At 37.2% G+C, this 27,572-nt stretch overlaps 1 protein-coding gene across 1 annotated transcript; it reads right to left on the reverse strand.

Annotated features, from left to right (window-relative positions):
- Nucleotides 1–246: 246 nt before the first annotated feature.
- LOC136026528 (V-type proton ATPase 21 kDa proteolipid subunit c''-like) lies at nt 247–27,572 on the reverse strand. Its single transcript, XM_065703193.1, has 5 exons — nt 27,400–27,572; nt 21,474–21,606; nt 10,615–10,762; nt 7,530–7,769; nt 247–533 (listed from the first exon to the last, which is right to left on the reverse strand). The coding sequence occupies exons 1-5, from the start codon at nt 27,464–27,466 to the stop codon at nt 501–503; spliced, it is 621 nt and encodes a 206-aa protein (XP_065559265.1). The 5' UTR covers nt 27,467–27,572; the 3' UTR covers nt 247–500.

Below are 27,572 nucleotides of genomic sequence, written 5' to 3' on the forward strand. Positions count from 1 at the left end.
CAACCCCTACCCCCTGGATACGACCTTGCAAAAGCTATTTAGAGTTAAGCCTACAATCCACCACTGGAAATTTGAAGTTTTTGCCTAGATGAAGTTCATTTGAATTTTTACATTAAACCGTAACCTTCCAAATATTATAACTTTTGCAGTTTTACTTTGTTCTCCCCTTTGCCGTATGGAATATACACCTCCCCACCCTATCCTGTAGCCAGTCTTGTCAAGACACCTAAAACAGGAAGAAAAGTAGATTTTTTTTTTAATTTATTGCGCGACATCACAAAATTAAAAAAAAAAGTTTGACAGCTCTCGACCATGTGATCGAAACACTTTTGACTGGAACAATAAATTTTTTGCCCAAAAATATCAATTTCACTGAGTTATAAACATTTAAAACCACAATTAATCAACATTGGCATGTAATTGCGAAACATCCAACTAATATTCGAAAAAAATTACAAACGCATGGAATGAGATAAACAACCATGTTGTCAGGCTAGAGCCTACACCTTGTCACCCATCTTTGCTTTCGAGGTCTGCAAAGAAAAAAAAAGACATTTGAGAATAGGAGTCTCTAAGATGCGTTCTACGGTCGTGAGTGGCTTTGAGACCTTTAGAAGCAGCCTAAAAATAATAATCAATTATAATTACATAATTAATATCATAGATCATAATTGATAATTAATAATACAAGATAGTAAATAAGATAAAAACAAAATTTTAAAGAATACGATTTATAGCATTTTTGCATGTCTGCACCAAATTAAATTAGGGATATAGATCCCTCTGCGAAAAAAATCACGTTTCTACGCATTTATACCAAGGAATTTGGCTACTATCATAAAAAGAAACGCATAATAACATTTTAGAGACGTGCTTTATATAAAACATAACCAAACCTGGTCTTTAGAATCGATCGCTTTAGTCGAAATCTTCGCATCTCTTACAGTCACAGAAATAATAAAAAATGATTAAATAATCTTTTAAATCAGGAAACAACACCCCAAAGACGACTACTTTGGACTACCACTTATTTTTCACCCAAATTTTCCCGAGTAAAACCTAGTTTCTTCTAGATGTCCCCGAAAATTAACGGACATGAGTGCAACACAAAATACAAATAATTAATTTCGGGGAAATTTCGGAAAGCCCAATTTACTTTTTGAGAAATTCACGGGAATCTCTGAAAGCTGGGAGATAGGGGAAGCCCTGCTCAGAACACCTATAGATAGACAGTGGTAAGCCACAATGATTAATGTGAAGATCCTGACTCATAAACCAAGCCCTGATAAATTTTATCCTGATGGTTCTACAAGAGAAAGAAGGAATTCTGAAGAACTCGAAAACTACTATTACTACTCAAGGCTGAGTCCAGGAGGGGGAGGGGGGTTAACATGTTTTAACCCCCTTCCCAACATTTTTGGCAGACTAATAAAAAGTAACAAAAATACATAAAAAAATTGATGCGTTTTGTGAATTTTTTTTACCCAGTCCCAACAAAATTCTGTATACGCTCTTGTTGCTACTATAAACAGCTAACTATAGCACTAAGCCACCTGAAGCCAACATAGCTACGCAAACACCTCGATCACTTCAATCTTTTCAATGGTTGACCCTTTACCCCTTCCAAGCGTCTCCACATTTGTTTTGAATAAAAAAAAAATTACCGAGTACCTGGTGTGGTCCTCTTGAGTATAATTTCTCTAAAAGATCTCTTATCGAAACTTGGAGTTTATAAGCCTATCTAGCTGATATTCAGAATTATTCAGCCTATCAGGCTGAAGTTTACACATTAATTTTCAAAGAGTTCTTTCAGAGCCTTCTTCTATTTCTATGAGACTTATGTTAACTTCAATCCTCTTTGATAACTGTGGTGACTGTAAGGAGCGACCTGGCTCAAAAGTAAATAAAACTCTAAAACTAGCAAATTTAGTAAGAACAGATCCATCAAAGGAATTAGCTTTTTATGTTAATTAGAAATATGTGAAGTTCATTCTGTTTATTGTTACCTATTAAAAGTTACGAGCCTGAGAAAATATGCATGTTTTTCGAAAAAGGGAGGAAACAACCCCAAAACCTAAGCCATCTTAATGAAAAAATTAATTGATAATGAATTAATGAAAAATATACTATTAGATTCAGCATATTAGAGAACACTAATGTAGAGGTTTCAAGCTTCTATATATTTGTTTTTTGGTTTCCCCAGGGGCGATCGTATTGAACGAATGATCCTAGGAGATTGAGAGAGGACTTATTTGACCGGGAATCAAAAGTTCTAGTCCGCTCTTAAAGTGACCAAACCTTATTGAAGGTCAACTAGCCCCCTCAGAGCCCCCTGTTTTTCCCCGAGGTCATTGGATAAAAATTTTGAGATAGTCATTTGATTCGGCATAGCTGAAAGGTCCAATAACTATACCTTTGAGGATGACATGACCCGTCATAGTCTCTGGGGAAAGGTATGTAAGTTAAGCAATTTGCTCATTTTTCCAATATAGTATTTGTCATGGAAAAACGTTTCCGTTGGAATTTTGCAGGGGAGATTTTACACAGGGATGGGGCTGGATGAGATTTTCTGACACTGAAAAACGGTCAGAAATTACATAGAATAACAAATCCATCAAATGAAAGTAAAGAGCAAGATTAAAACTTAAAGAAAACAAAGAAACTATTCCGTACAGGAGGGGATTGTCCCTCCATTTGTTCTTGCTTTTTCGACGTTTTGTCAGAAATCATTAAGAAAGACTGCTCAAACATGCGGAACTGAACTTGAATGAGATATATTTTCGATATGTAATATATATATATATATATATATATATATATATATATATATATATATATATATATATATATATATATATATATATATATATATATATATATATATATAATAATAATAATAATTTATTACAAACCCGCTTATAAAAAAGAAGCATGAAGAAGCGGAGCAAAACAAAAGAAAAGAGAAATTAAAGACGAAAACAAATCAACCGAACATAATAATCACTAAATACAAACAAATCACACTTCAACTATCAAGCAAAAAAGTCGCTGGGAAATCAAATAATAGTGCCCTGTGTTTCACGAGAGCTTGTTTTTCAAAATTCGGCATGAACTCAACAGGATCAGGTATATGATACTTTTCTAGCAGACCAGTGTTACGGAGGTAAAGTGGCAGACCAAGCAGAAACTTTAAATATTTGCAAAAGCCTGAACGGATTCGCAACATATCCGAATTCGATAGCCAATGCCAAACGGGTGAGATGTAGTGAGCAAAGGGAAGAGCGACGGCACGATACAACCTAGCAAGAATATGCTTATTAAATTTAAACTTCAGAGCTGCAAGTTTAGCATACCCAGACCGAAAACCCGACAGAACCTGGTCAACAAAAAGAGCACGCGAGCTTCTGAGGTCGCTTCCATATGTGATACCTAGGTACTTCAACTTGCGGCTTGGAAGTACTACTTGCCCTGCAACGGTAACACGGGTAGCCTCGCGACGGGCAACTTCAGACGGCGCACGCGGGGGTTCAAATACAAGAAAATCTGTTTTAGCAGGGTTAATAACCAGACCAATATTAGTATAACCTCGACTTAGGAGATCGATATTAGCTTGAAGGTTACAAAGCGATGTGCTCACCAGTAATATGTCGTCGGCGTAGCACAGTAGGCTCACATCCATACATTCAGTGTTAAAACCACCGTTAATCTTTTTTGTTACCGACGAGGTTAGTGAATTGAAGAGTACAGGGCTTAAAACCGACCCTTGACGCAGTCCCCGGTGAAGCTTAATCGGTTTCGACAGGAATTCACTACTCAACTTAACACGGATAAGGCTACTCGAATACCAGTGCCATAGGACGGCCGCTACATGTGGGTTCACACCTTGGTGCAGCAGGTTCAAAATTAACTTTGAATGAATTACCGAATCGAACGCCGCGGACACATCTACTGCACAAATTAAAAGAGTCCGTGATTGATTCTGAGCTTTCGATACTATACGCGTAAGGAGGCGATGTGCAAATGCACAACCGAGGTGGCGACGGAACCCGAATTGTCGATTGTCAATTTTACACTTGCGTAACAGCTCAGGTAACAGAAGTCTCTCTAACACTTTGCTTAATGTACTAGAAACTGTTATAGGCCTATAGCTAGAGCAGAGGTTACGATTTTTTCCCTTCTTCAAGACGTTAGACACAATACCTAGGGCAAACGACTTAGGGACTGCACCAGAATCAAGGCACATTTGATATAGCAGCGTCAAGTGCTCAATGAGCAGAGGTGAGCTACAGCGGAGGTGTTCAGTCACAATTCCGTCGTGCCCGGGAGCCTTGCCCTTTCTCAGCTGCTTAATAACCTGGAGCACTTCGCCTATTGAGACGGTAAAATAGTTCCGTTGGCTCAAGAGGGACGCAAAAGCTCGTGAGAGCTCGCTATCACTTTCGGTTGTTAGTTGGGCATGTTTGATCCCAAAAACTTCACTATAATGTTTTACCCACTGCTCCTCAGGTATGTTACTAGCAGGGTTTGTCACTGGTTTAGACTGTCTAAAAGACTTCCACATAGATACAGGATTATTTGCTGCTTCTTGGGAAGCAAGTTCGGCTTCGGCAGCTTTAAGATCACTTACAGACTTATTATAAGTTTTTTTCGTGTTGCGGAACTGCTCAAACACTACACCTGACCTAGGCCTCTCGCAATCGCGCCATAATCTCAGCCAAAACTTAGCACGAGCTTTGGCTTGCCTTACTTTAGGAGAGCGACTCCAGCCAGGCTTGCTGATTCCAGGTTTAAAACGGCGAGTGGGTACAGAAGCCTGCTCAGCCGTTTTCATTGCATGTATAATCTCAGTACAATAAATGTCTAGTGCTACCAAATCACTCGAGCCATGCATCAAGAGCTGAAAGGGAACTTTTATCTTTCCGAGAATCTCATCACATGTCTGTTTATACTGGTCGGCGTTTATTTTATTCCACTCAGTCTTGGTAGCATAAATTTGGGGCTTATTCGGCCTACACGGGAAGAAGTTAGCCTTAAAGCACAAGCCAAGGTGATCACTTACTGTGTGCTCAGAGTCCACGGTGACTGGAGCACCTAGAGAGAAGTTACATAGCACGTGGTCAATGTTTGTCGTTGAACCGGAATTATGGATGTACGTATATGCGTCAGTCTTTTCACAGAGATCATACCCAGCTGGGATTACTGAGAAGAAGATTTCGGAGAGCTTATTTGATGGGTTCGTTAAGTCGCACTGAAAGTCACCGCAGACTAGCACTCTTCGATTGCCCAGCCTAATAAGTAAGCGCGAGAGGCGGCCACAAGCTTCCGAGAACCGTTTTTCGGAAGAGAGGGTGTTTAGGTTTGTTGGTAGATAAACCGTGATCAGAACAAAACCCCCGGGGCCAGGAAAATCTACAGCGAGGAAGAACTCACACGATTCCAGCTTTTGACATTCAAGCGAACTGTCCGTTATGATAGCAGTGCCCCCACTAGGTCGACCGCGGACTGAGGACCTTTTTGCTTCATGCATGAACACAGTTTTTTGATTCAACTGTTCGAAAAGACCAAAATTTTCGGAGGTGAGTAAATGTTCTTGTAAGCACACAACATTAAATTGACGGCATAGTTCTTTAACGTAGTCTAGTTTGACTGAATTGTGCCCATAGATATTTCGGCAAATGATGGAGAGAGAAGTCATTTCGTTGTAGTAGGCTTTTTCATAGCATTTCTAACTAGTGGGCATCTCATGCTGTATGAGGGGTGGGTGTTGTGGCCTTCTGGGCATAGAGCACATTTAACTGTGGTGGACGTGCATGGGGACGTCCGTGATGCGACGTGGGCACCGGCGCACTTAGAGCACTTCGGAGCGTTGCTGCAGGCACTAGAGAGGTGCTCGAAAGATTGACAGTTAAAACATCTCTTGGGGAGCTCTTTATAGGCCTCAACCCGGAAGTGGGTGTAGTCTACAAATATTCCGCGTTTAATTGTCTGATCTCGCGCGAACGAGTCTTTAAATACAAGTTTCACTGTGCCAGAGGTGCCGAACCGGTGGACTTCCGTAACTTCGGAGTTCGCAGCAATAATTTCTTCCTCTGTGGTTGCCGAGGAACGAATCTTGCCACCGCTAAAAACTTTGGTTTCCGGTAAGAAACCTTGACATCACGGACCTTTTCTTTCAACATGTCTGCGAGGATTTGAGCTGAATCCGCCGTATCGAGAAAGGCAACTAACCCACCTTTTCGTTGAGTGATCCGGCGAATATGTCCTTTTCCACCGTTCTTTTCGATAAATTCCTTCTGTTTGGCACATGATTCAAGGCTTTCCGCCGGCACATTCGCTATCACTACAGGATTCTCAAGTCTTTCTGGTTTCGGTAGCGGGGGCCAGACAGTAGGGCCTGACGGAAGGTAGATCTTACACTGATCGATTAGTCCCTCTATTTTCTCTGTGCACTCGTTAACTCTAATTGAAAGAGAAGTCAGCACATCTTGCGGTATTCTAGGCACTTCGCCAATTTTCCAGATAGTAAATCTATAGGTGAAATTGGCTGAGTTTTCTGCATTCTTGATAGCATCGTATAAATCACCCATGAAAACATCACTCTGCAAACCAGCTCGGCGGTCCTTCATTACATATTCATCTCCAAGTTGCCGCAAAATATCGTTCAGTTTGCAATGCGCAGCGTACAGAATGTCTTTTCCGTAAAATTTACTTCCCGTAGCAACCACCGCGTCACGGGAAATATCGGCATATCGCAAACTTGTCTGAGCGAAATTCAGGACAGGCGCGTATATATATTCGTAAATAGTCTCTTGTGTCATACCAACGAACTTCACTGCTCGAGAGCTGAAAGTAGTCCAGAATCTTGAACGTTTTATTTTCTTTCGCACACAATACACCTTCACGCGTCGAGCGCTGAATGAACGCCTACTGAAATCACCCAGGAACAAGGGAAGCGTAAGTACCCCCTCACCTATATATATATATATATGTATGAAATAAAGAGCTCTAGTTCCAATTTAGGCTTTTTCTGTATCAAGTATGGAAAAATAAAATAACTGGCTGTTACCCATTGCCGGCAATGCTACCTAAGGATAAATACGCGTTAGGAGTGGTGGGATGAGGGAGTAATAGCCTCCTCGTATATACGATAACTTCTGCTCGTTTTAAGTTTTGGCATCACTCTTTACTTACTTTTATTTTTAATTGAAAGCTGTTCAAGGACAGGTTTTTATGTCATGATAATCTTACAGTTTCATTTTCAGGCTTTAATTCTAATTTTTCTGTAAACAGAAAAAAAATATACTTGTTTTTGAAGGTAGAAATGTGGTTTTTGTTTTTTGTTTTACCTTTTTGTCATTTTCATCATAATCTTGTAATTACTTTCCACCAGTTAAGTTTACAAAATTTAATCACTTTTTAATTATTTAAAGACCTTTCAAGGCCAGTAGCCATGTTCAAAGACTACTTGTCTGATCAAAGAGATGCTAATGTAAACAAAAACAACAAAGAAAACTATAACGGCCACTTACCATTAGAATTCCAACAATAAGTCCAAACAGTCCAATGGCACTACCAAAAATTTCAATAATCAGGATTTTAACAAAAAGTGAAGCATCAGCTGCATCTGCAAGTGCCGCACCAGACCCAACTATACCAACAGCAATTCCACAGAATAAATTCACAAGGCCGACGGTGAGGCCCGCACCAAACATGGCATAGCCAGCAAAGATGTTTCTTTCTAATATGTTTTCATCGCCAACCGTGTAAGTCTAAAATTACAATAAAAAAAAAAGGTAAATGACAAATAAGACTCAAGTCAACAAGCTTGCAAGCCAACGAAGAGGGATCCAGGTTATCGAAACAGCATATCTGCGATATCTTGGGAATGGTTCCCAAGACTGCGATATCTTGGGAATGGTTCTCTGTTCAGTAGCAAGGCAAATGAAAAGACCATGAGTGGTCTCGTAAATCAAAACAGCATATCTGCAATATCCTGAGAGCGGCTTCAGGATCAAGTTGAAACTCTTAATTGAAGCATTACAGTTGAGAGAAGAAGGGGAAACTGGAACTCTAATCTCGACTTGGAGGGTGGGGCAGAGGAGCAGGGTTAAAAGATTTCGGTCTCTAATTTATCTACGATTTATAGCATAATAAGCTCATCTTGGACTAGAATCTATTCCCAGCCAAATAGTCACGCAGACTAAACGAAATCCTGTGTATCCAGGTCACCAAAACAGTGCATCTGTGTTATTTCAGGGACAGCTTAGGGTATCGAGTTGAAACTTTCACGGAATGCTGGGAGACCAGGTGGATATTGAATTCTGACTTGAAGAGACCATGCATCCAGGTTATCAAAATAGCGTAGCTATAGCATCTCAGGACTTGTGGCGATCAAGCAGAAGCTTCTAGAGCATTGGCGGGCAGAGGAAAAGGGTCTTCATACTCTGTATTTAGAGGGAGGGGATGCAGGCACCAAAAAGTGTGGTTTCAATTCACCTAAAAGCTTTGATACTATAGACCCAATAGAACTGTGAGTCTATTCACGATGAATTAGTACAGAAACTCCCATAGTACAGATGGCAACCCAATAGAACTGTGAGTCTATTCACGATGAATTAGTACAGAAACTCCCATAGTACAGATGGCAACCCAATAGAACTGTGAGTCTATTCACGATGAATTAGTACAGAAACTCCCATAGTACAGATGGCAACCCAATAGAACTGTGAGTCTATTCACGATGAATTAGTACAGAAACTGCCATAGTACAGATGGCAACCCAATAGAACTGTGAGTCTATTCACGATGAATTAGTACACTAAATGAAAAGACAAAAAATTCGTCTAAAGTTTCAAAATAGCGCATCTGCAATATATCAAGAATTACTAGGGCATCGACTAAGAACTTTTAGGGTGTGTTTGGGGAGGGCAAACACATTTCTGTCTCCTAAATATCGGTTTGGCCGAAAAGGGAAAGCCATTTTTTAATGAGAGCTTGAAGTTTAATATGAGTAAGCTATTGGGTGAAGGGGAATTTTGTGTCCAGAAAAAAAAATTGTTTCGCCCAAAACTGTTTTTTTTCTGATCAGCTGTTTTTTCTGATCAGCTGGACCACAGTTGTTTTTAGCCAAGTTACTGAACTTGGAATGTTTTAATCATTTCAGAGATAAAGGAACCTTCATGGATGTCTGCACACTTTGCTACAAAGAAGAAGAAGACTACAATAACAAAAGATTGGGAACATGCAAAATCGAAGCATTTCGTCACTCCAATAGGCTCCAAAGTGAGATGTATAAGCTTATTGGCCAGGTAAATCCCAATACAGTGAAGAAACTTGAAACTAAGTTATGGAAAGAAATGTTGAACTGAGTTGTGACGTCTAAAATAAGCCAAGTTTTATCTCTGAATGAAATCACTGGGAAAATCGCTAGAAACTAATTCAGGCAAAAATTATTCACCCAAAAGAATCTAAGTAATCAAGTTAAACTTAAAACTAACAAAAACTTCAGCGAACAGGAGTAGGGTTAATGCATACTATGCTTTGTAAAGTTTGTACTAAAAAAATCTTAAACGTTTTCTCTTTTATAACATTACTTCAAACAAAATTGCTGAGACTTCCTTGAATAACTATCAATATATATTAAACTCTCACTTTGCATTCCATTGGATCTTTTCATTAATCTTGGTTAATATTTATTTTTTTATGTTTGACAAAAAAAAAGAATTGTTTTCAGTAAGACACAATTGACATTCTGGTATTTACAAGGCACTACTCCTGTTTGCTGTAGCTTCAGTTCGTTGTAAGTATGAATTTAATAATCATTGTAATTTCTGTTCGTTTTAGGTTCTACTTATTTATTGATAATCATTCGTGAATTACTATTTTGTTTTTTATTTTCTTGCTTTTTTTATTATAGTGAATTCAAATGATGCTATATGTATGTGTTTTTACCTGATTCACCCCACGTTAACTTTTGGTTTTCGGTGAATCATATTCATTTCCGTTTTTAGACTGTTGTTGTTAAAAAAAAAAAAATCTTTATCAATTATATTTCCACTTGTCTTAGGTTTAATGTAGCTCTTTATTTTATTTTGAAAAACATCTCTTGCAGATTTTTTTTTTTTTTATTAATGCATGAATAAGACCTTCCTGTTTACGTAGTGGTAAAAATATACTACACGTGTTATTTTCTTTTTGCACATATTCAAAAGTCTTTCTCTTTAGAAATTTTCTAGGAAGCATTCAGTAAGTTTTGATTTTAATCCTACATACTATCAAGGATAGCATATACGCGAATATTAATTTTTTATGCACAATGGAAGTTCCAAGAGGCGTTATGGAATTTTCACATCCTGTAGGAACTTAAATAAATCCCCCCCCCCCCTCCAATTTTACTGAATTAATGGTACTCTTCAGACACTCGTGTCGAGGAATTGGGTCCTATCCCTAAAGTTAAAATTTTCGTACATAAGGCTAGTTTAGGTCTATGTGCAAAAATGGAAGAGAAACTCATATATTGCTTGGTCGCCTTTGCTTCACAAAAATTATCATCTTCACTTGGAACCTACATTAGTTTAATCATTAATAATCTGCTTCTCCATAAATTAAGCTTACCTCAACAACACCAGAAAGGACAATAGCGATAATCAGACCATAGATGGCAACCGCTTCGCAAAAAATGACAGATATTAGGTTTTTTGTCTTGATTCTAGGGGCCTTTACACCACCACCAACAATGCTAGCTCCAGTAGTGAAAATACCCCTAAAATAAATAAGAATCAAGCTGTAAATTAATAAAACTAAATCAGTTATTTAAAACTAAAGTCAGTATTTAAACTTTTTCTTGACCCCCCCTTTTTTTCCTTGAATCAACTCAAACCACTAACTTTTTAAACTAGTCAAAGCCAGCTTGTTAAAAAAAAATCCTCAAAACTCCTTCGTTACACTGCTACTGCTTAAGTTTCAAGTTATTGTTCGGCACGTGTGCCTGCTCAGTACGATCAAGTGTGGCGCAAAACAACACTGTTAGGTTATTGGTTGTCCTACAACTCCAGGGTTCAATATGGAATAATGCCAGCTTCTGGACTACAAGAGTCTTATACACGTTAGTTTATTGGTAGGCTACAACAGAGTATACATCTTACATATTGTAATAGTTTGGTAGACCTCAGGTCTTTGATTCATGTACACAATATTTAGCTTTCTGCATGGATTAATGGTGGTCGATTTCATCTGTGCTTAAATGGAGAACCAGTTTGGAATCATCTAAATCAAAATATGAAAAAGGCAATAGGCTATTTCTACACTAAACAAGTGTTTTTTTTTAAATACGTAGGTTTTGTTCTTTTCTTTATAAGCATTAGTAAATAGGGACGAACCCTAAAGATATTATATCGTTGGGTGGAGGTTGAGGGGCGACAATCTGGAACTGATATATTATTTTGTTAAGTAAGAGTTTTATATGCTTTTCAGAAAAGTTTTTTTTTATCCTTGGGGTGGCATTTAAACTAATGCTGTCATTTTTTGGTATGTTGCATTAGCTTTAATATGTTCTTTGGAAATGTGTTTGAGCGACTCCATTCAACGCAGGTTAAGGAAAATTACACTTATAAAATCCCTTAACAACATCTCACCAGAGTTGACAGATACAAGGCATGCAAAATTACACATACTTGGTTAATTACCATAGTCAGATCAATGAACAGCATAAGTAAAGAAGGTATGGTGGCTGTCAAGGACATAGTTTCCAGACCTTTCAACTACACTGAACAAAATGGGTACCTGCAAATTTTGATTAGACATGTTTTGGGAATCGGCACGGGGGGAGGGGGCTTGTTGCCCTTCGATCACTTTTGACTTTTGAAGGGCACCAGCCCTTTCAATTTCCAATCAAATGGGCCCTTTTTGAAGTTTCTACGACAACAAATGGCAATCTCAAAAGTTCTTCAGATGCATCACGGGAAAATACGAGGTCTGGGGTGGGGGTTATCTAACCTTTGATCACACTGAATCTTAACAATGGCACTAGATCTTCTGATTACCATTCTAATGAGCCCAGTCCAAAGTTTATACGATCACCCTTTCAATATGTATCTTATATTCCCCCCAGGCATAACTTACAACCCTTAAACCGAGGGCTCTGGGGAGGTTGTCATACTCAAAGACATAATTTTTGGACCTATCAATTACGTTGAACAAAATGGCTATCTCAATTTTTATTGGTTGTGTTTGGGGAGATGAGGAGGCTTGGGAGGGCGGTTAGGGCAACCAATCACTTTCGACTATTAAAAAGAGTACTAGCCCTTTTAACTTCCAATTGAATGAGCTCTTTTCGAAGTTTCTATGATAACAAATGACAATCTCAAAATTTCTACCCGATCCATGTCAGGAAACAACTTGGTGTGTGTGTGGGGGGGGGTATCACTCTTTGATTCCTCTGAATCTTTAAAAGGGCACTAGAGCATCTGATGTCCAATCCAATGACCCATTCCAGAGTTGTTACGATCATCCTTTCTATATATACCTTATATGCCCCCAGGGCATAAATTAGAACCCTTGCCCTGAGGGCTGTGGGAGGGGGTAAGGGCGGTTGTCATCCTCAAAGACATAATTACAGGACCTTTTAATTACGTTAAACAAAATGGACATACAAAATTTATATCATTATGTTAATGAGCGTCAGCCTTCCCTTATAGATGCGACGCTGGGGACTAGAGGCAATTGTAGCAGCAGTGTTAGCATAAAAATATTCCCTATTTGATCATGTCCCTTATCATATCCTGAAAGTTCCAAATGAATATACTTAGTCATGCACCCTCCGATCATTTTGAATCTTCAAGAGGGCACTAGAACTTTTGATAAACAATCCAATGATCTTCCTCCGAAGTTTCTTCAATCACCCTTTCTACATAAACCTTAAATACCCCAGGGCACAACTTTCAGCCCTTGCTCTGAAGGCTGCGAGGGGGCACTTTCAAAGACATAGTTTCTCGATCTTTCAACTATGTTAAACAAAATGGATATCTCAAAGTTTTGATCGAATATTTTTGGGGAAATGGTGGGCATGCGAGGGGGGTTAGTTGCCCCACAATCACTAGCCTTTTCAATTTCCAATCAAATGAGCCCTTTTCAAAGTTTCTACGATAGCTCCTCGATACGAAGTGCCCTGGACTAAAAAAAAATAATAATAACACGTTGTGCAAAAAAACATTGCTCTTTACTTAGGCAGCGCTGTAGCACTGCCTATGGTATTATTTTTTTTCCTTTTTTTAGACCAGGGCACAACGCATCGAAAGGTTGTCATAGAAACTTCGAACAAGACTCATTCAATTGCAAGAGCTAGTGTCCTTTTGAACCGTCGAAAGTGATAGGTTGGCAAATAACACCCCTCCGAGGCCCACAATTTCCCAAAACACATCCAATCAAAATTTTGAGATAGCCATTTTGTTCAGCTGAGTTGAAAGGTCCGAAAATTGTGTTTTTGGGGATAACCCCCCTCCTCAGCCCTCAGGACAGGGGTTGTAAATTATGTCCTGGGGGCATATAAGGTTTTAATAAAAAGGTGGTGGTATAAACTTCAAATGCCTCATTGGATTGGTATCAGAAGTTCTAGTGGCCTTTTTAAGGTTCAGAGTTATCACCAGCAGATAGCCTCCCCCCACACATGCACACCTCGTATTTTCCCAAAATATACCTGATTGACATTAGGAGATGGACATATGTAGTCATAGAAACTTTGAAAAAGGCTCATTCTATTGGAAATAGAAAGGTGTGGTGTCCTTTTTAATAGCCAAATGTGATTGGAGAGCAACAAGCCCCCCTTCCCGCACCCATTAATTCCCAAACCACATATAATCATAATTTTAAGATAGCTATTTTGTTCAGCGTATTTGAAAGGTCTGGAAATTATGTTTTAAGGATAACAACCCCACCCCCAAAGCCCTCAGGGCAGGGGCTGTAAATTATGCCCTAGGGACATGTAAAGTTTCTTATAGAAAGGTTGGTGGTATAAATCTCGGAGATGGCTCATTGGATTGATATCAGGAGTTCTAATGTCGTTTTTAAGGTTCAAAGTTATCGGACGGCAGATATCCCCCCACACTTCGTATTTTCCAACATGTATCTGATCGAAATTTTGAGATGGAAATATGTTTTAATAGAAACTTCGAAAACGGCTCATTCGATTGGAAATTGAAAAGGCAGATACCCTTTTTAATAGTCAAAAGCGATTGGAGGGCACCCAGCCCCCTCCACACCCATCAATTTCCAAAACACGTTTAATAAAAAATTTGAGATAGCCATTTGGTTCAGCGCAATTGAACGGTCTGGAGATCATGTTTTTGAGGATGACTACCCCCCCCCCACAGCCCCTCAGCGCAAGGGTTATAAGTTATACCCCAAGGACATATAAGGTTTTTATGGAAAGGGTGGTCGTTTAAACTCCAAGGGGGCTCATTGGATTGAAAAGCAGATGTTCTAATGCCCTTTTTACGTCAGATTGATTGGGGAGGAGGGGCAATCTCCCACGTCGTATTTTACCTGAATGTATCTGATAGAAATTTTTAGATGGCCATTCGTTCAAAAATAGTCAAAAGATCATATAATAAGGGCTTTGGGGTTGACAGAATCACCCAGATTCTGGGGGTAAGGTTGCAAGTTATACCCTAGGGGCATATGGGGTTTTTGCGGAAGGAGTGGTTGTGTGAACTTTAGAGAAGGCTGATTTGATTAGAATAATGCATAGGTCTAGTTCCCTTTTAAGAGTCAAACATGATGGAGAGCAACTAGCCCTCCTTCCTCCCTGACATTCTCTTTTCTCGAAACACATTCAATTGAAATATTCTGATAGCCATTTTGTTACCAATAGTCCAAAATCATATGACCATGTCTTTGGAGTGGACATAATCCTCAAGATCCTATGGGCAAGAGTTGTAAGTTATGCCCCAGGGTATATAAGATTTTTATGGAACAGGTGGTCGCATAAACTTAGGATCGGATGGAGCTCATTTGATTCGAAGTTGGAAGTTTTAGCACCCTTTTTAAGAATCAAAAATGAATGGGGGGGCAATCAGCCCCCCCCCAAGCCTATAATTCCCCAAAACATATCAGACTGAAATTTTAAGAGAACTCATTTGTTCAGTATTGTAATAAAGTTCAGTAATTACATCTTTTGGGATGTCAACTTTCCCACAGTCCTCAGGACAAGGGCTGAAAGTTAAGCAATTCGTTCATTGTTTACATATAGTACATATTATTGAGAAAGGTACAAGTGTTTGAACTTTATTTTCCAAGAAGGCAAAGGACATTGAGGTGAGGCTTTCAGAGAATGTTGAGGGGAATGTTGAACTAAATCAGAACACGTTATGTGTGTACGGATTGTCAAAAGAGTGTAACACAGGAATAGCTAAGTATATTAATTTGAAAAATTTAGGAAATGACAAGGGAGATGATCAAAGAGGCAAAATTTGCATACTACCAATACTACTACAACTACCTCCACTACTACTACCACACTACTCCATTTACGACATTAAGTGGAAATTTGAACTAAATCAAAATACGCTATCTGCATACGCACTGTCAAAAAAGAATATCTTAAGAATTGATTTGGATATTAAGTTGGAGCTTTTAGAGAATGCTTATAGGGGAAGATCATCTCACCAAAAGGCAATATGCGCACACAACTGCTAACACTACTATTACAGCTACATTTTAATATTGCTTCTACTTGTATTGCAACGTTGTTGTCCTACACTGTATTGTAAGGCTAAGACCATTGAGATGAAAGTTTCAAGAAGAAAAAGAACATCAAGATTATCAAAAGGACATATCAGCAATGGCTAATTGTATTAAGTTGAAACTTCCTGGACATGATGAGAGGGATATTCTACTGGCCAAAAGGCAATATGTTAATACTACTGCTGCTGGTTGTATTACCGCCATTCAATACTACTACTAGTAATGTCAATACTCCTACTGTGACTACTATTAAAACTATGCCTAAGGGTATGAAGGTGAAACATTCAAAGAATTTTGAGGGGGGATGGTGAACTAAATCACAAAACGCCGTCTGAATGCAGGTTGTCAAAAGCGTGTAACAGCAGTATCTTAGGAACAGTTTTGTGTGTGAAGTTGAAACTAACAGGGTTTGTTGTGAGGGATGCTGAACTAATCAAAAGAAAATATTTGCATCCTCATGCTAATGCTTCTACTCATATTAATTATACTGCTTCTACTACTACTGCTATTAAAACTAAGGATATTAAGGCAAAAAATTTGGGATATATAGAAACTGTATGGAACCAATTCAAAACACACAATGCATAAACAGGTTGTCAATCGGACGACGCTGACAATTGGGGTATCCGTAATTTTATGGATACCCCATCAATTTATTTGAAACCATTTCAAAGAAAAGACGAAAAAAGGCAGAATAGAAGTCATAATTTCAACAAATCCTAACAGATATCATCCCATTGATGGATGAGAAGAAACTTTTCACTGTTCTACCCTACATTCCAAAACTGAGAGACAAACTGAAAAGAATCCCCAAAAAACATAAAATTAATGTCACCTTAAAACATTCAAATAAAATACAGAGCTTTTTCAACAGTAGGAAAGATAAAAACCACCTCCATTCTGGGAAGTGGTGTTTATAGAACTCCCCGTTCTTGTGACCTTTTTATACTGGAAGAACCCAACAGCAACTAGGGGGAGGTTATTAGAACATAGCAATTCAGTAGACAAGGCCATGAGGCTACACCAAAGGCCTGAGATTTTGATTCCGTCTTGAGTCAATATTTGTAGGATAGTCTGCACCATTTCCTCTTTCGACAGCACCTCCATTATTGCCCCGTTAAAGTCTCTTGCAAGTTTTCAGGGAAGCAGTTGAGACAAAAAAGCACATATACCAAAAGGTTGCTCGCAATAGAGACACGGGAGAAACTTCTCTAAGTCCCATTTATGACAAAATCATTAATTCTGATCATTTTCACATAAATCCACAAATTTTTGTTGCACAATCAAATAAAATATCTGATAATAATCTACCTAGAAAGCGACTAGCCTTTAAGAGTGCTGTAAGCAAGATGAAATAGTGAAATGTCATTTAGACTTGTGGTTTTTATTCAGTTACCCTTTCACCGTTACTGAGAAAGGGTCATCATATTTTAGTTCTGTGTTTTGTTTAAGGTTTGGATATTTTTTTTTTTTTTTTATCAGTTTATTCTGCATTAAGGGTGGTCAAGCGGTCAGATGAGTCACCGGTTAAGATGGTCAGATGATTTTCAATTTTTTCACTGACTCTTAATCGTCCTCGTTCTTCTTTTCTTTGCGATTTTGTATTTGTCATGATTAGCCAGTGTGGTCTCAGAAATTATTTATATAAAGAACAACTTATATTACTAAGTTAAGCCTTTAAGAGTAAGACCTTTCAGGAGGATTTTGAACTAGCCAGAAGGCACTATGTGTATACTTTTAATACTTAATCTTTCTGGAATGGTATTAAGTTTTATTTTTCATCTTAACTTCAAAAGTTGTAAAATTAAATTAAAACAAGAGCCAAGAGCTCATATGGCACTTGTGACAAGGTTGGAAGAGCTAAGAGCCAAGAGCTCATATGGCGCCTGTGACGAGGTCGAAACTTAAAATTAGACTCGGTACTAGAGTTATCGATTTTGCTATTGTTCGTTTATTGGCAATTATTACAAAGATAAACTTGAAAATACAGTGTTCCTGTAGTCTCTTCTTGTTCGTAATTGTAACGTTTGTCCCATCAAGTTTCATCCCGATCTCTCCAATCTAAGCGTTTTCCAACATTTCCGGATTCCTTCTCCAACACCCCCAAATGTCACCGGATCCGGTCGGGATTTAAAATAATAAGAGCTCTGAGACACGAGGTCCTTCTAAACAGTAAATTTCATCAAGATCCGATTACCCGTTCGTGAGTTAAAAATACCTCATTTTTTCTAATTTTTTCGAATTAACCATCCTTCCACTCCCCCCCCCCCCAGATGGTCGAGTCGAGGAAGCGACTATTTCTAATTTAACCTGGTCCGGTCCCTGATACGCCTGCCAACTTTCATTAATCGCTATATTGATCACGTATTTAGTTTTGGCAAAAATTAGGGTAGTCCGAGATTCGAACCCGAGACATCACAAACCCTGAGCGAGAATCATACCCCTAGACTAGCAAGCCAAATTTAAGAAAAATAATCTTTTGTTTTATCGGCAAATAAAATTCTTCTTAACTATCTCATTCACTCCCCCCCCCCAGAGGGTCGAATCAGGGAAGAGACTATTTCTAATCTGGTCTGGACCCTGATGCGCCAGCCAACTTTCATCATCCTAGCTTATCTGGAATTGATGCCTGAACTAGCGAAATCGGGACCGACAGACACAGCGACCGACGTACAGGAATTGCGATATGTCACTTCGTGAATACCAAGTGCCATAGAAATAGTTTTTGTGTCAGGATTAAAAGCAAGAGCTATGAGTTCATATGGCACATGTGACGAGGTCGGAAGAGACAAGAGCTCATATGGCATGAGCTCTAGGAAAATTTTAAGAATCAACAGATTGGTTTAAAAGGAAAATCAGAGGCTTAATACCGGTTGGGGTGTAAAGTAAGAGCTCTGAGACACGAGGTCCTTCTAAATACCAAATTTCAATAAAACCATTCGTAAGTTAAAAATACCTCGGTTTTTCTAATTTGTCCTCTCCCTTCACCGTCCCAGAAGGTCGAATCTGGGTAAACGACTAATCAAATCAATTTGTGCAGGTCCCTGACACGCCTACCAATTTTCATCGTCCTAGCACGTCCAGAAGCACCGAATTCGCCAAAGCACTGGACCCCCCTAACTCTCCCAAAGAGAGCGGATCCAGTCCGGTTACGTCAATCACGTATCTACGAAATTTGATTATTCTACCCACCAAGTTTCATCCCGATCTTTCCACTCTAAACGTTTTCCAAGATTTTCGGTACCCCCTTTTAACTTACTCGTTCGTAAGTTAAAAATACCATAAATTTTTCTAATTTTTCCAAATTAATACCCCTCCCCCAACTCCCCAAAGAGAGCAGATTCAGTCCGCTTATGTCAGTCACATATCTAGTACTTGTGCATATTCTTCCCATCAAGTTTCATCCCGATCTCTCCACTCTAAGCGTTTTCTAAGATTTCCACTCTTCACCCAAACTCTGTTTTCCCCATTCCCCCCTCCCCTGTCCCCGGATCCAATTCAAATTGAAAACAGAGCATCTGAGACATAAGATCTTTCTATATATCAAGTTCCATTAAGATCCAAATACCCATTCGTAAGATAAAGCTACCTCAATTTTCACGTTTTCCAAGACTTCCGGTTTCCTCCTCCAATTCCCCCCAATTTCACCAGATCTGGTCGGGATTTAAAATAAGAGCTTTGAGATATAGGTTCCTTTTAAATTTCATTAGGATCTGATCACTCGGTCGTAAGTTAAAAATACCTCATTTTTTCTCATTTTTTCGAATTGTCCCACCAAGTTTCATCCTGATACCTCCACTCTCAGGGCTTTCCAAGATTTCTGGTTTCCCCCTCCAACTCCTCCCAATGTCACCGGATCCAGTCGGATTTAAAATAAGAGCTCTGAGACACGATATCCTTCTAAATATCAAATTTCATTAAGATCCCGTCATCTGTTTGTAAGTTAAAAATACCACATTTTTTCTAATTTTTCCGAATTAATCGTCCCCCCACTCCCTCCCAGATGATCGAATCGGGGAACCAACTATTTCTAATTTTATCTGGTCTGGTTCCTGATAGGCCTGCCAAATTTAATCATCCTAGCTTATCTGGAAGTGGTCAAACTAGCAAAACTAGGACAGACAGACCAACCGAAATTACAATCGCAGTATGTCACTTGGTAAATACCAAGTGCTGCAAAACCGAAACTATGGAATCCTATAGAAAAAAACTTTAAAATATATACCATTTCTTCCATGAAAAGGACTATGTCAACAAAAAGCAAACATAAATTAATTTAAGAAAAAAGCTCTTTTCTAGAAAACAAGTTTCTCGAAGATAGGTAAAGAGCTCCATCAAGCCAAAAGAAGCAGAAATAAAATCACCAAGGCGTTAAATTCTTAGTGTTTATAATTCATTGGATTCTGTTCTAAGAAGCCATGCTTTTGATAACCCCAGCCATACAATACTTTTTGAAAACTCCTCCCTAATTAGCAATTACTTGGGTATTAACAAGTCGTTCATGAAGGAGTAGAAACAAAAAACTCAAGGTAAAAACAATATCTCTTTATATAGGAACTGGGGGAGTACTTACCTAATACTTTAAACACAAGTTTAATTAAAACAAAAAATTGACAAATCGTATGACAAAACCAATAGCCAATAACAATGAGCCTGTTACAAAAAGAACTTTTTAGGTTAGCTGCTAAAAAATTAAGAATAAAATTAAAAAACATTATTGATTTGCATCTACCTGATTGAATTGCCTTGTTTTGTATTGTTTTATTTATCAGTCGTGGTTGAATTTTGTTGAAGTAAAGATCCTGGACTGTTATAATTTCAGTTTTAAAGATTGGATTTTATGGAATATTATATATGGAGCTGAAATGTTCATTTTTTGAAAAAAATTCTAATTTCTTGGAAACTCCCTATTATTTCACTTGTTATTCGTTTTTACAATTTCAAAAATCTTGGAGATTTAGAAAGGAATGGAGACAAATGAAGCCCCTGTTTCCTGAAAAAAGGATTGTTCAAAAGAACTCTAGAATGCAATGGTAAGATCTTAGAACAAGAATCCAAAACTTAATATTAATTCATAGCAACTGTAGAAATGAAAGAGCTAGCCATTCTTCTATGGAATTAAACAAACAATCTTCTTGTTTAAACTATTTAATTATAGTTGCTTAGGTAGTTCTTAATTATTTCATCCCTCAAGATTTGCAGTACTGTCAGTGATACAGATTTCCACACAAACACTATATATACATTTTAAGGTGATTTGTATTTGAGATATGAGGAATGAATTTGACTGTATATGATTTTATGATGTGCCCTAGACATAAATTGAAAATTATCCTTTCTAAAACATTTCAGCAAAACACAAAAAGAAAACTATTAAGATTTCTTAGAAATAAAATTTAAATACTAAAAAAAGATTGAGACAATAAAAAAATCAGATTAAGTTACATTCTTTTTTATACCAGCATAATGTTTAAAATCTTCCCTCCCCTTCCTTCCAAAAACAAAGAATAAAATATGTGTTGAAAACAAAGTGACAATTGTCATATTTCTTGAAATGGAAATTACCAAAAAAAAAAAAAAAATAAACTGGACAAGTAATATTTTTAAGCTGAAAAACTATCAGACAATGCAATACTAGGGTGAAAGAGCCAGAGAGAGGCACATGGGAGGAGAGATAGAGCAAGAAAGATAGAGAGTGAATGTGTGTGTGTGTGTGAGAGAGAGAAAAGTCTTACAATGCAGCTCCAATTACAGACAAGAAAACTGACAATGCCACACCTACTGCAGACCACATATATGGGGACACTTCTGACAGAAACCATCCTACATCAATCCTTTCTCCTTGACCAGTTAATGTGTAATATAAAGCTGGAAAATAACATTATATTATTAGGATAGAGAGCAGGAAACCTATATGGTATTTAAACACCGTAAGTGAAAATACATCATATGAACTTGTATGGTTGGTAGCCTATAAGGTTCCGGCATATGCGTCTATGTGTCTAAGCTATCTTTATATGATTATAGCTTGCCAATAGTTATGCAAAATGAATACAGAAAAAAGATTCAGCCAAATTTAAGCATGATTAGTATAAATTGATAAGATGTACTAAGAAGTGTCTACAAAAAAGGATTTGTAAAAATATATTTCATATCAAAACTAAAAAAAAATATATATCATTTAATTACTTTCTCATCACCAGTGCCCAAGTGAATTTTAAGCACTTGGTGTTTGCAGTGCCAGAAACAAGTATTTTACTTATATAATTTATGTTTGTTTTCACTGATATACCTCGTATTATTACAAATACGAAGGGGGATAGAGCCCCCTCAATCACCACCCTCTAATCTAAAATTGAGCTTCAACCAAAACAGTGCTATGATATAAAGATAATTTGTAGATAAAGATAAGTTGGTCCAGTTATCCTTTTGATATACTTTTAGGATGCAAATTAAGCAGGAAATTGCTATCCTGAAGAAGGGGGGATGTATTTTGAAGAATACTGATGAATTCTATGAACTGGTTCAAATGATTTTTTTTCTTTAAACAAATACATTATTTTCAGGACATATTTTGTATACTCAGCTCAATTGACACTGACTGGGCATTTAAATACATATCTAAATGCTTTCTATGTACTCTAAATACACCAGTAGTATTTAAAATACATATATTTAAGTACTATTTTCCATGTATTTGAAATACAAAATACTTTAAACACAGTGCCATACAATACCAATAAATGCACACCACAATGCCACACACATTATCCTGCCATAACATAACAAATTGCATGCGACCAGTAGATGTCATTCCATCCCATTTCAAGAGGGAGCCTCAAAAAACAGACACATAAATGCACAACCTGTGGCAAGAACTTAGATGTAGATTTATGTGCAATGAACTGAAGCCTCTGGATATGCATTGATGGCCTGGGAATATCAAGAGGCAGAATACTCTCTACAAACTAAAATGACATGGCGAGTCAGCTATGAGTGGAAACACCCAGTTTGGAAAGGTAACCTACAAGTGACAGATGGGAATCTTTGGACAATACTTAACAGATTATGGACAAGACTCTCAAATCATTCCAGTCAACTCTCAGTATAGTAAAAGAACTGGCTACCAAAGTTAAAAATGCAGAGAAGGAAATGTTTGCCAAGCTGCAAGACCAGCTAACCACGTTTTGGAAGTGATGAAAGTCAATTGGTGACTCTTGAACAGCATCCCTCGTTTGACCAGGCTGCAGTCCAGAACTTGGTTGAGTCAGAGATTGAGATGTTGAAAAATTATCTTTAGATGCAGCCTGAAACCAAAGTCAGACAGATGACTACACAAAATGAATACCATACATATTGAAAGCTAAAAATCATCGTTTTCGGTGTTCCTTCTAAGTCAAGTGATAATACATCAAAGATATCTTACAGGTGATTATGGATTATGGTCAGCACACCCAAGGCCAAGTTGGAACCATCAGCACCAAAAACAAACCTGTTCCAATATTGCTCTCAGTCCCAAATTTCAAAACTAAGAAACAGATCCTACAAAAGTATTACAAAAGAAAAGGGTCAGGGACAATTCAGTTCTGTAACAATGTCTCCAAGACCAACCATAAGAAAAGAGTAAAGCTATACAAGAGGTTTCAGGATACAGATTGATGATCAACCTTTCCACAGATGACAACAAAAGAAGAGTAGCCATATATGTACACAATAAAAGTTCTTAAGCTGAACTGGCCAGCCATGACAACAAACAACAAAGAGAGATTAAACTCAACAAAAAGCAACATCAAACGAGACCCCAGCCAGTAGAGAGAAAAGACTAAAATAATGCATATATTTGGCTGTATCTAAACTAGGCGTCCTCAGCGTAAGATAAAAAGAAAAAAACACTAAACTAAAAACAAATAAAACCACAACCAATAATAACAAATATAATTGTCGTTACTGATCCATATAGGGAAAAGAAGCTATTAGTTACTAAAATGAGAACATCCAAGCAACTGAGGAAAAAATATAAGATTTTAAACTGAGTTAAATATTCTGCTGTGAAATAATCCTCTTTTAGCTAATATTGAAGCAACTCTTTTTGGTCCAGCAAGTAATCTTGCCTCCTGGTGATTATTTCAAATTGGGTCAATGTTTAAATATCCTGTGTCTCTATTTATTGAAAGATTAGCAAAGACATGATTTTTATTTTCTGTAACCTACCTTGCCCACTGGAAAAAAAACCAATCATTAGGAATAGCTTTGGTCTCATCAAATTGTAAAAAATGTTCAGGATGAAAGAATGTATGTTCAGCCAGAGCTGAAACAAAAGTTTCAGAGGCTTTCTTAATTGTAGGGTTTTTTCAAATGAGTTGTGATTCTCAATAAATCTTTCAATAAATAGTTGGTTAGGTTGTTCATAGCTGAAAAACCTAACCTAAACCTAACCTTGTGGGGGAAGTAATGTGTATCATAGCAGAACTATATTTGAAAAGAACAGAATACAATGAAATGTTGTCATTATAGTTTCCTCAACAATTTGTGCATAGCTTAGACAAGTTGTTAGGCTTGGTAGTTTGAGGTGATGAAGATGTTTGCAATAGGGGACTGTTTGGAATTTGCTAATCAATTTTGTTGCTCACCTTTGGACTGCTTCTAGGATGAGCTTGTCTTTTTTGCAAAAAGGGGATGCAAGTGTAGTTATAAAAGATGCCACTGTCAGCAATACAAAGTGATGCATTTGGCAATTTTTTCTATTGTTTTTTTATATATATAATAAGGTACAAGATATTGGTTTCAAATTTAAGATTTCATTATAAAATTCATTTAGAGTTCTACCAACATAAAACTTTCCACAAGAACAAGGAATTTTACACACCATGCTAACTAAATATCCCCAGGTTAAATTCTTCCCAGAATTAAGGAAACTACCAAATGGTCTCACTTATTGAAAGTTTAACAGGGTTATTGACCTTAAATTTACCTTAAATTAGAGCTTGGAGTAACCTAAGGATTTCCTTCTTGTAGGCTCTGTAAAGAATTAAAGACAAGTTGAAGACTCATGGGCAGCCTAATCATATTTCCACTCAACATCACCCTATTCAGTATCCACTCTTGATTTGAAAGTGTCAAGCCAAGTTGCAGAGACAGCCTATTCTGACAGTATATTCCAATGGCTGGTGACTCTGTTAGAAAAGAACTGATTTCTTTGGAGGAGTCTGCATGACATCTTAGACAGTTTCTTTGAGTGGCATGTGGTAGAAGAGGTGGCAGCAAACAAGAATAAATTAGGGACACTGTTTGTCAAAATAAGTTTAAAGACAGTTATGACATCCCCATGTTTGCACCTATATGTTAGGCTTGGTAGTTTGAGGTGATGAAGATGTTTGCAATAGGGGACTGTTTGAAATTTGCTAATCAATTTTGTTGCTCACCTTTGGACTGCTTCTAGGATGAGCTTGTCTTTTTTTGCAAAAAGGGGATGCAAGTGTAGTTATAAAAGATGCCACTGTCAGCAATACAAAGTGATGCATTTGGCAAAAGCTCCTTCATGTATGTTAAGTTTTTATCATTCTGTACAAAAAGGTATCTCATTCTCTCTTTAAAGAGGGTTCTCTGTTATGTCTAGAGACACATGCCTGCCTTTAAAAGCCTTCCTTAGAGATTATCCCTCTTCAAAGGAGAAAGCAGTAAATATTGAGCAGTTCATATAATTGACCTAAAAACAAACTGAATATACCCCTATATACCAGTTTTATGCTCTTTCTGAAAATAATAATTTTTTTTTTGTTGAAATTCAGTTTTAAGTGTTTTTTGGACTCTTGAAAAGTACAATTTTTTCTATTGTTTTTTTATATATATAATAAGGTACAAGATATTGGTTTCAAATTTAAGATTTCATTATAAAATTCATTTTATTAAAGTTATATAGTTTATAAGCATTGACTTGTCACAATTAAGTTAGAAAAAATTAAAAACAATTTTTCTTTTTCTCTATCCACCATGTTTCATCTGCTGGATGCAGATATTTTGGAAATATAGGTGAAACAGCAGTTTTTAAGCTGCCTAATAGAATGCTCAAAACATAAACATAAACAAAAAGCCTACTTTTTATATCATACTTTCAAGTTTTAGTGGCCAATTTGGGTAGGTCTAAGTATGTATTTTAGTATTTCAATGTAAATAGCCTATATAATTAGTAATGTATTTGGAAATAGCCTATTAGGCAGTAAAATTCTAGTTAATTGACTTCTTGCTATCTCAGATAGGGTTTAGGTTAGGCAAATGAAACTTTCAGGGATGAATCTACAGACTAAAGTATGTCCCAGGAAGATATTTTGAAGCAACATCCTCTACTCCTTCTCCCTCTAGAGGGTCCTGACCTTTGATGACCTTTAAAAATATGTGTGTTATAAAAGTGAAACCTTGCAAAATATATCTTCTGCTTAATTGAAGTATAACAAAATTGTTTTCAGCTTCATAACTTTGCTCAATTCCATTTTATAAGGTTTTAAAGATATGCAAGTACATTTCCTAATTTAAAAGAAAAACATTGATATGGCTCAAAATTCTACTCAAATAACAGGAATTGCATTTTCAGAACTAAAGGCAGAAAAAAAAGCAAATAGTAACTGAAAATTAAGGTAAAATTTTTGTTTTGTCAAAATTTCAATAGGTTTAGACCTGTCATGTAGGCAAATTTCAGGGCCCTTTTGAGGGTGAAGGAGTGGAGGTGGGTGCTTTAAAATATCTTCCTGGGACACACTTTAGTCTGTATTCATCCCTGAAAGTTTCATTTTCCTAACCTAAATCATTTCCAAGATAGCAAGAAGTCAATTAACTAGAATTTTACCAAAAACTCAAAACAAAACATAAACAAAAAAAAGCCTACTTTTTATATCATACTTTCAAGTTTTAGTGGCCAATTTGGGTAGATCTAAGTATGTATTTTAGTATTTCAATGTAAATAGTCTATATAATTAGTAATGTATTTGGAAATAGCCTATTAAGCAGTAAAATTCTAGTTAATTTACTTCTTGCTGTCTCAGAAAGGGTTTAGGTTAGGAAAATGAAACTTTCAGGGACGAATCTACAGATTAAAGTATGTCTGGGAAGGTATTTTGAAGTAGCCTACTTACCTCTACTCCCTCTCCCTCTCAAGGGTCCTGACCTTTAAAAATATGTGTGTTATAAAAGTGAAACCTTGCAAAATAGATCTTCTGCTTGAATGAAGTACAACAAAATTGTTTTCACCTTCACAACTTTGCTCAATCCAAATTTATAAGGTTCTAAAGATATGCAAATAGGCTATATTTCATCCCTGAAAGTTTCATTTTCCTAACCTACCCCCTTTCCAAGATAGGCCTAGCCAAAAGTCACTAAACTAGAATTTTACCATAAAATCTCCAAATTACAACTATATCACCCAAATCTGCTGGTAATAATAATCAGCTAGCCAATAGAATTCACTGACCCACCAGCATGTTGGCTAGTGATGCCTTCAACTACCTTGTGGGGGAAGTAATGTGTATCATAGCAGAACTATATTTGAAAAGAATAGAATACAATGAAATGTTGTCATTTTCATGTTGAGTTTCCTCAACAATTTGAGCATAGCTTAACTATAATTAATCTGTTTAGAAACAGGAAATAAAAGGTTCTAGATTGGCTCACCAATTACAGTTAGCCCTGTGAGTGCAACTCCACCGAGAGAATAGCTAGAAGTGGCCGCATATCCCATTCTTTAAGAAATGAATAGAACAACCGTTTACAATTTAGTAGGTTGCCCTTTAAGAATTCCTGTCCGAAAATCCCGTGACAGAAATTTATTCTATCTCTTCTTAAAT

Source organism: Artemia franciscana, chromosome 4, assembly GCF_032884065.1.
Source record: "Artemia franciscana chromosome 4, ASM3288406v1, whole genome shotgun sequence".
Classification (NCBI taxonomy): domain Eukaryota; kingdom Metazoa; phylum Arthropoda; class Branchiopoda; order Anostraca; family Artemiidae; genus Artemia; species Artemia franciscana.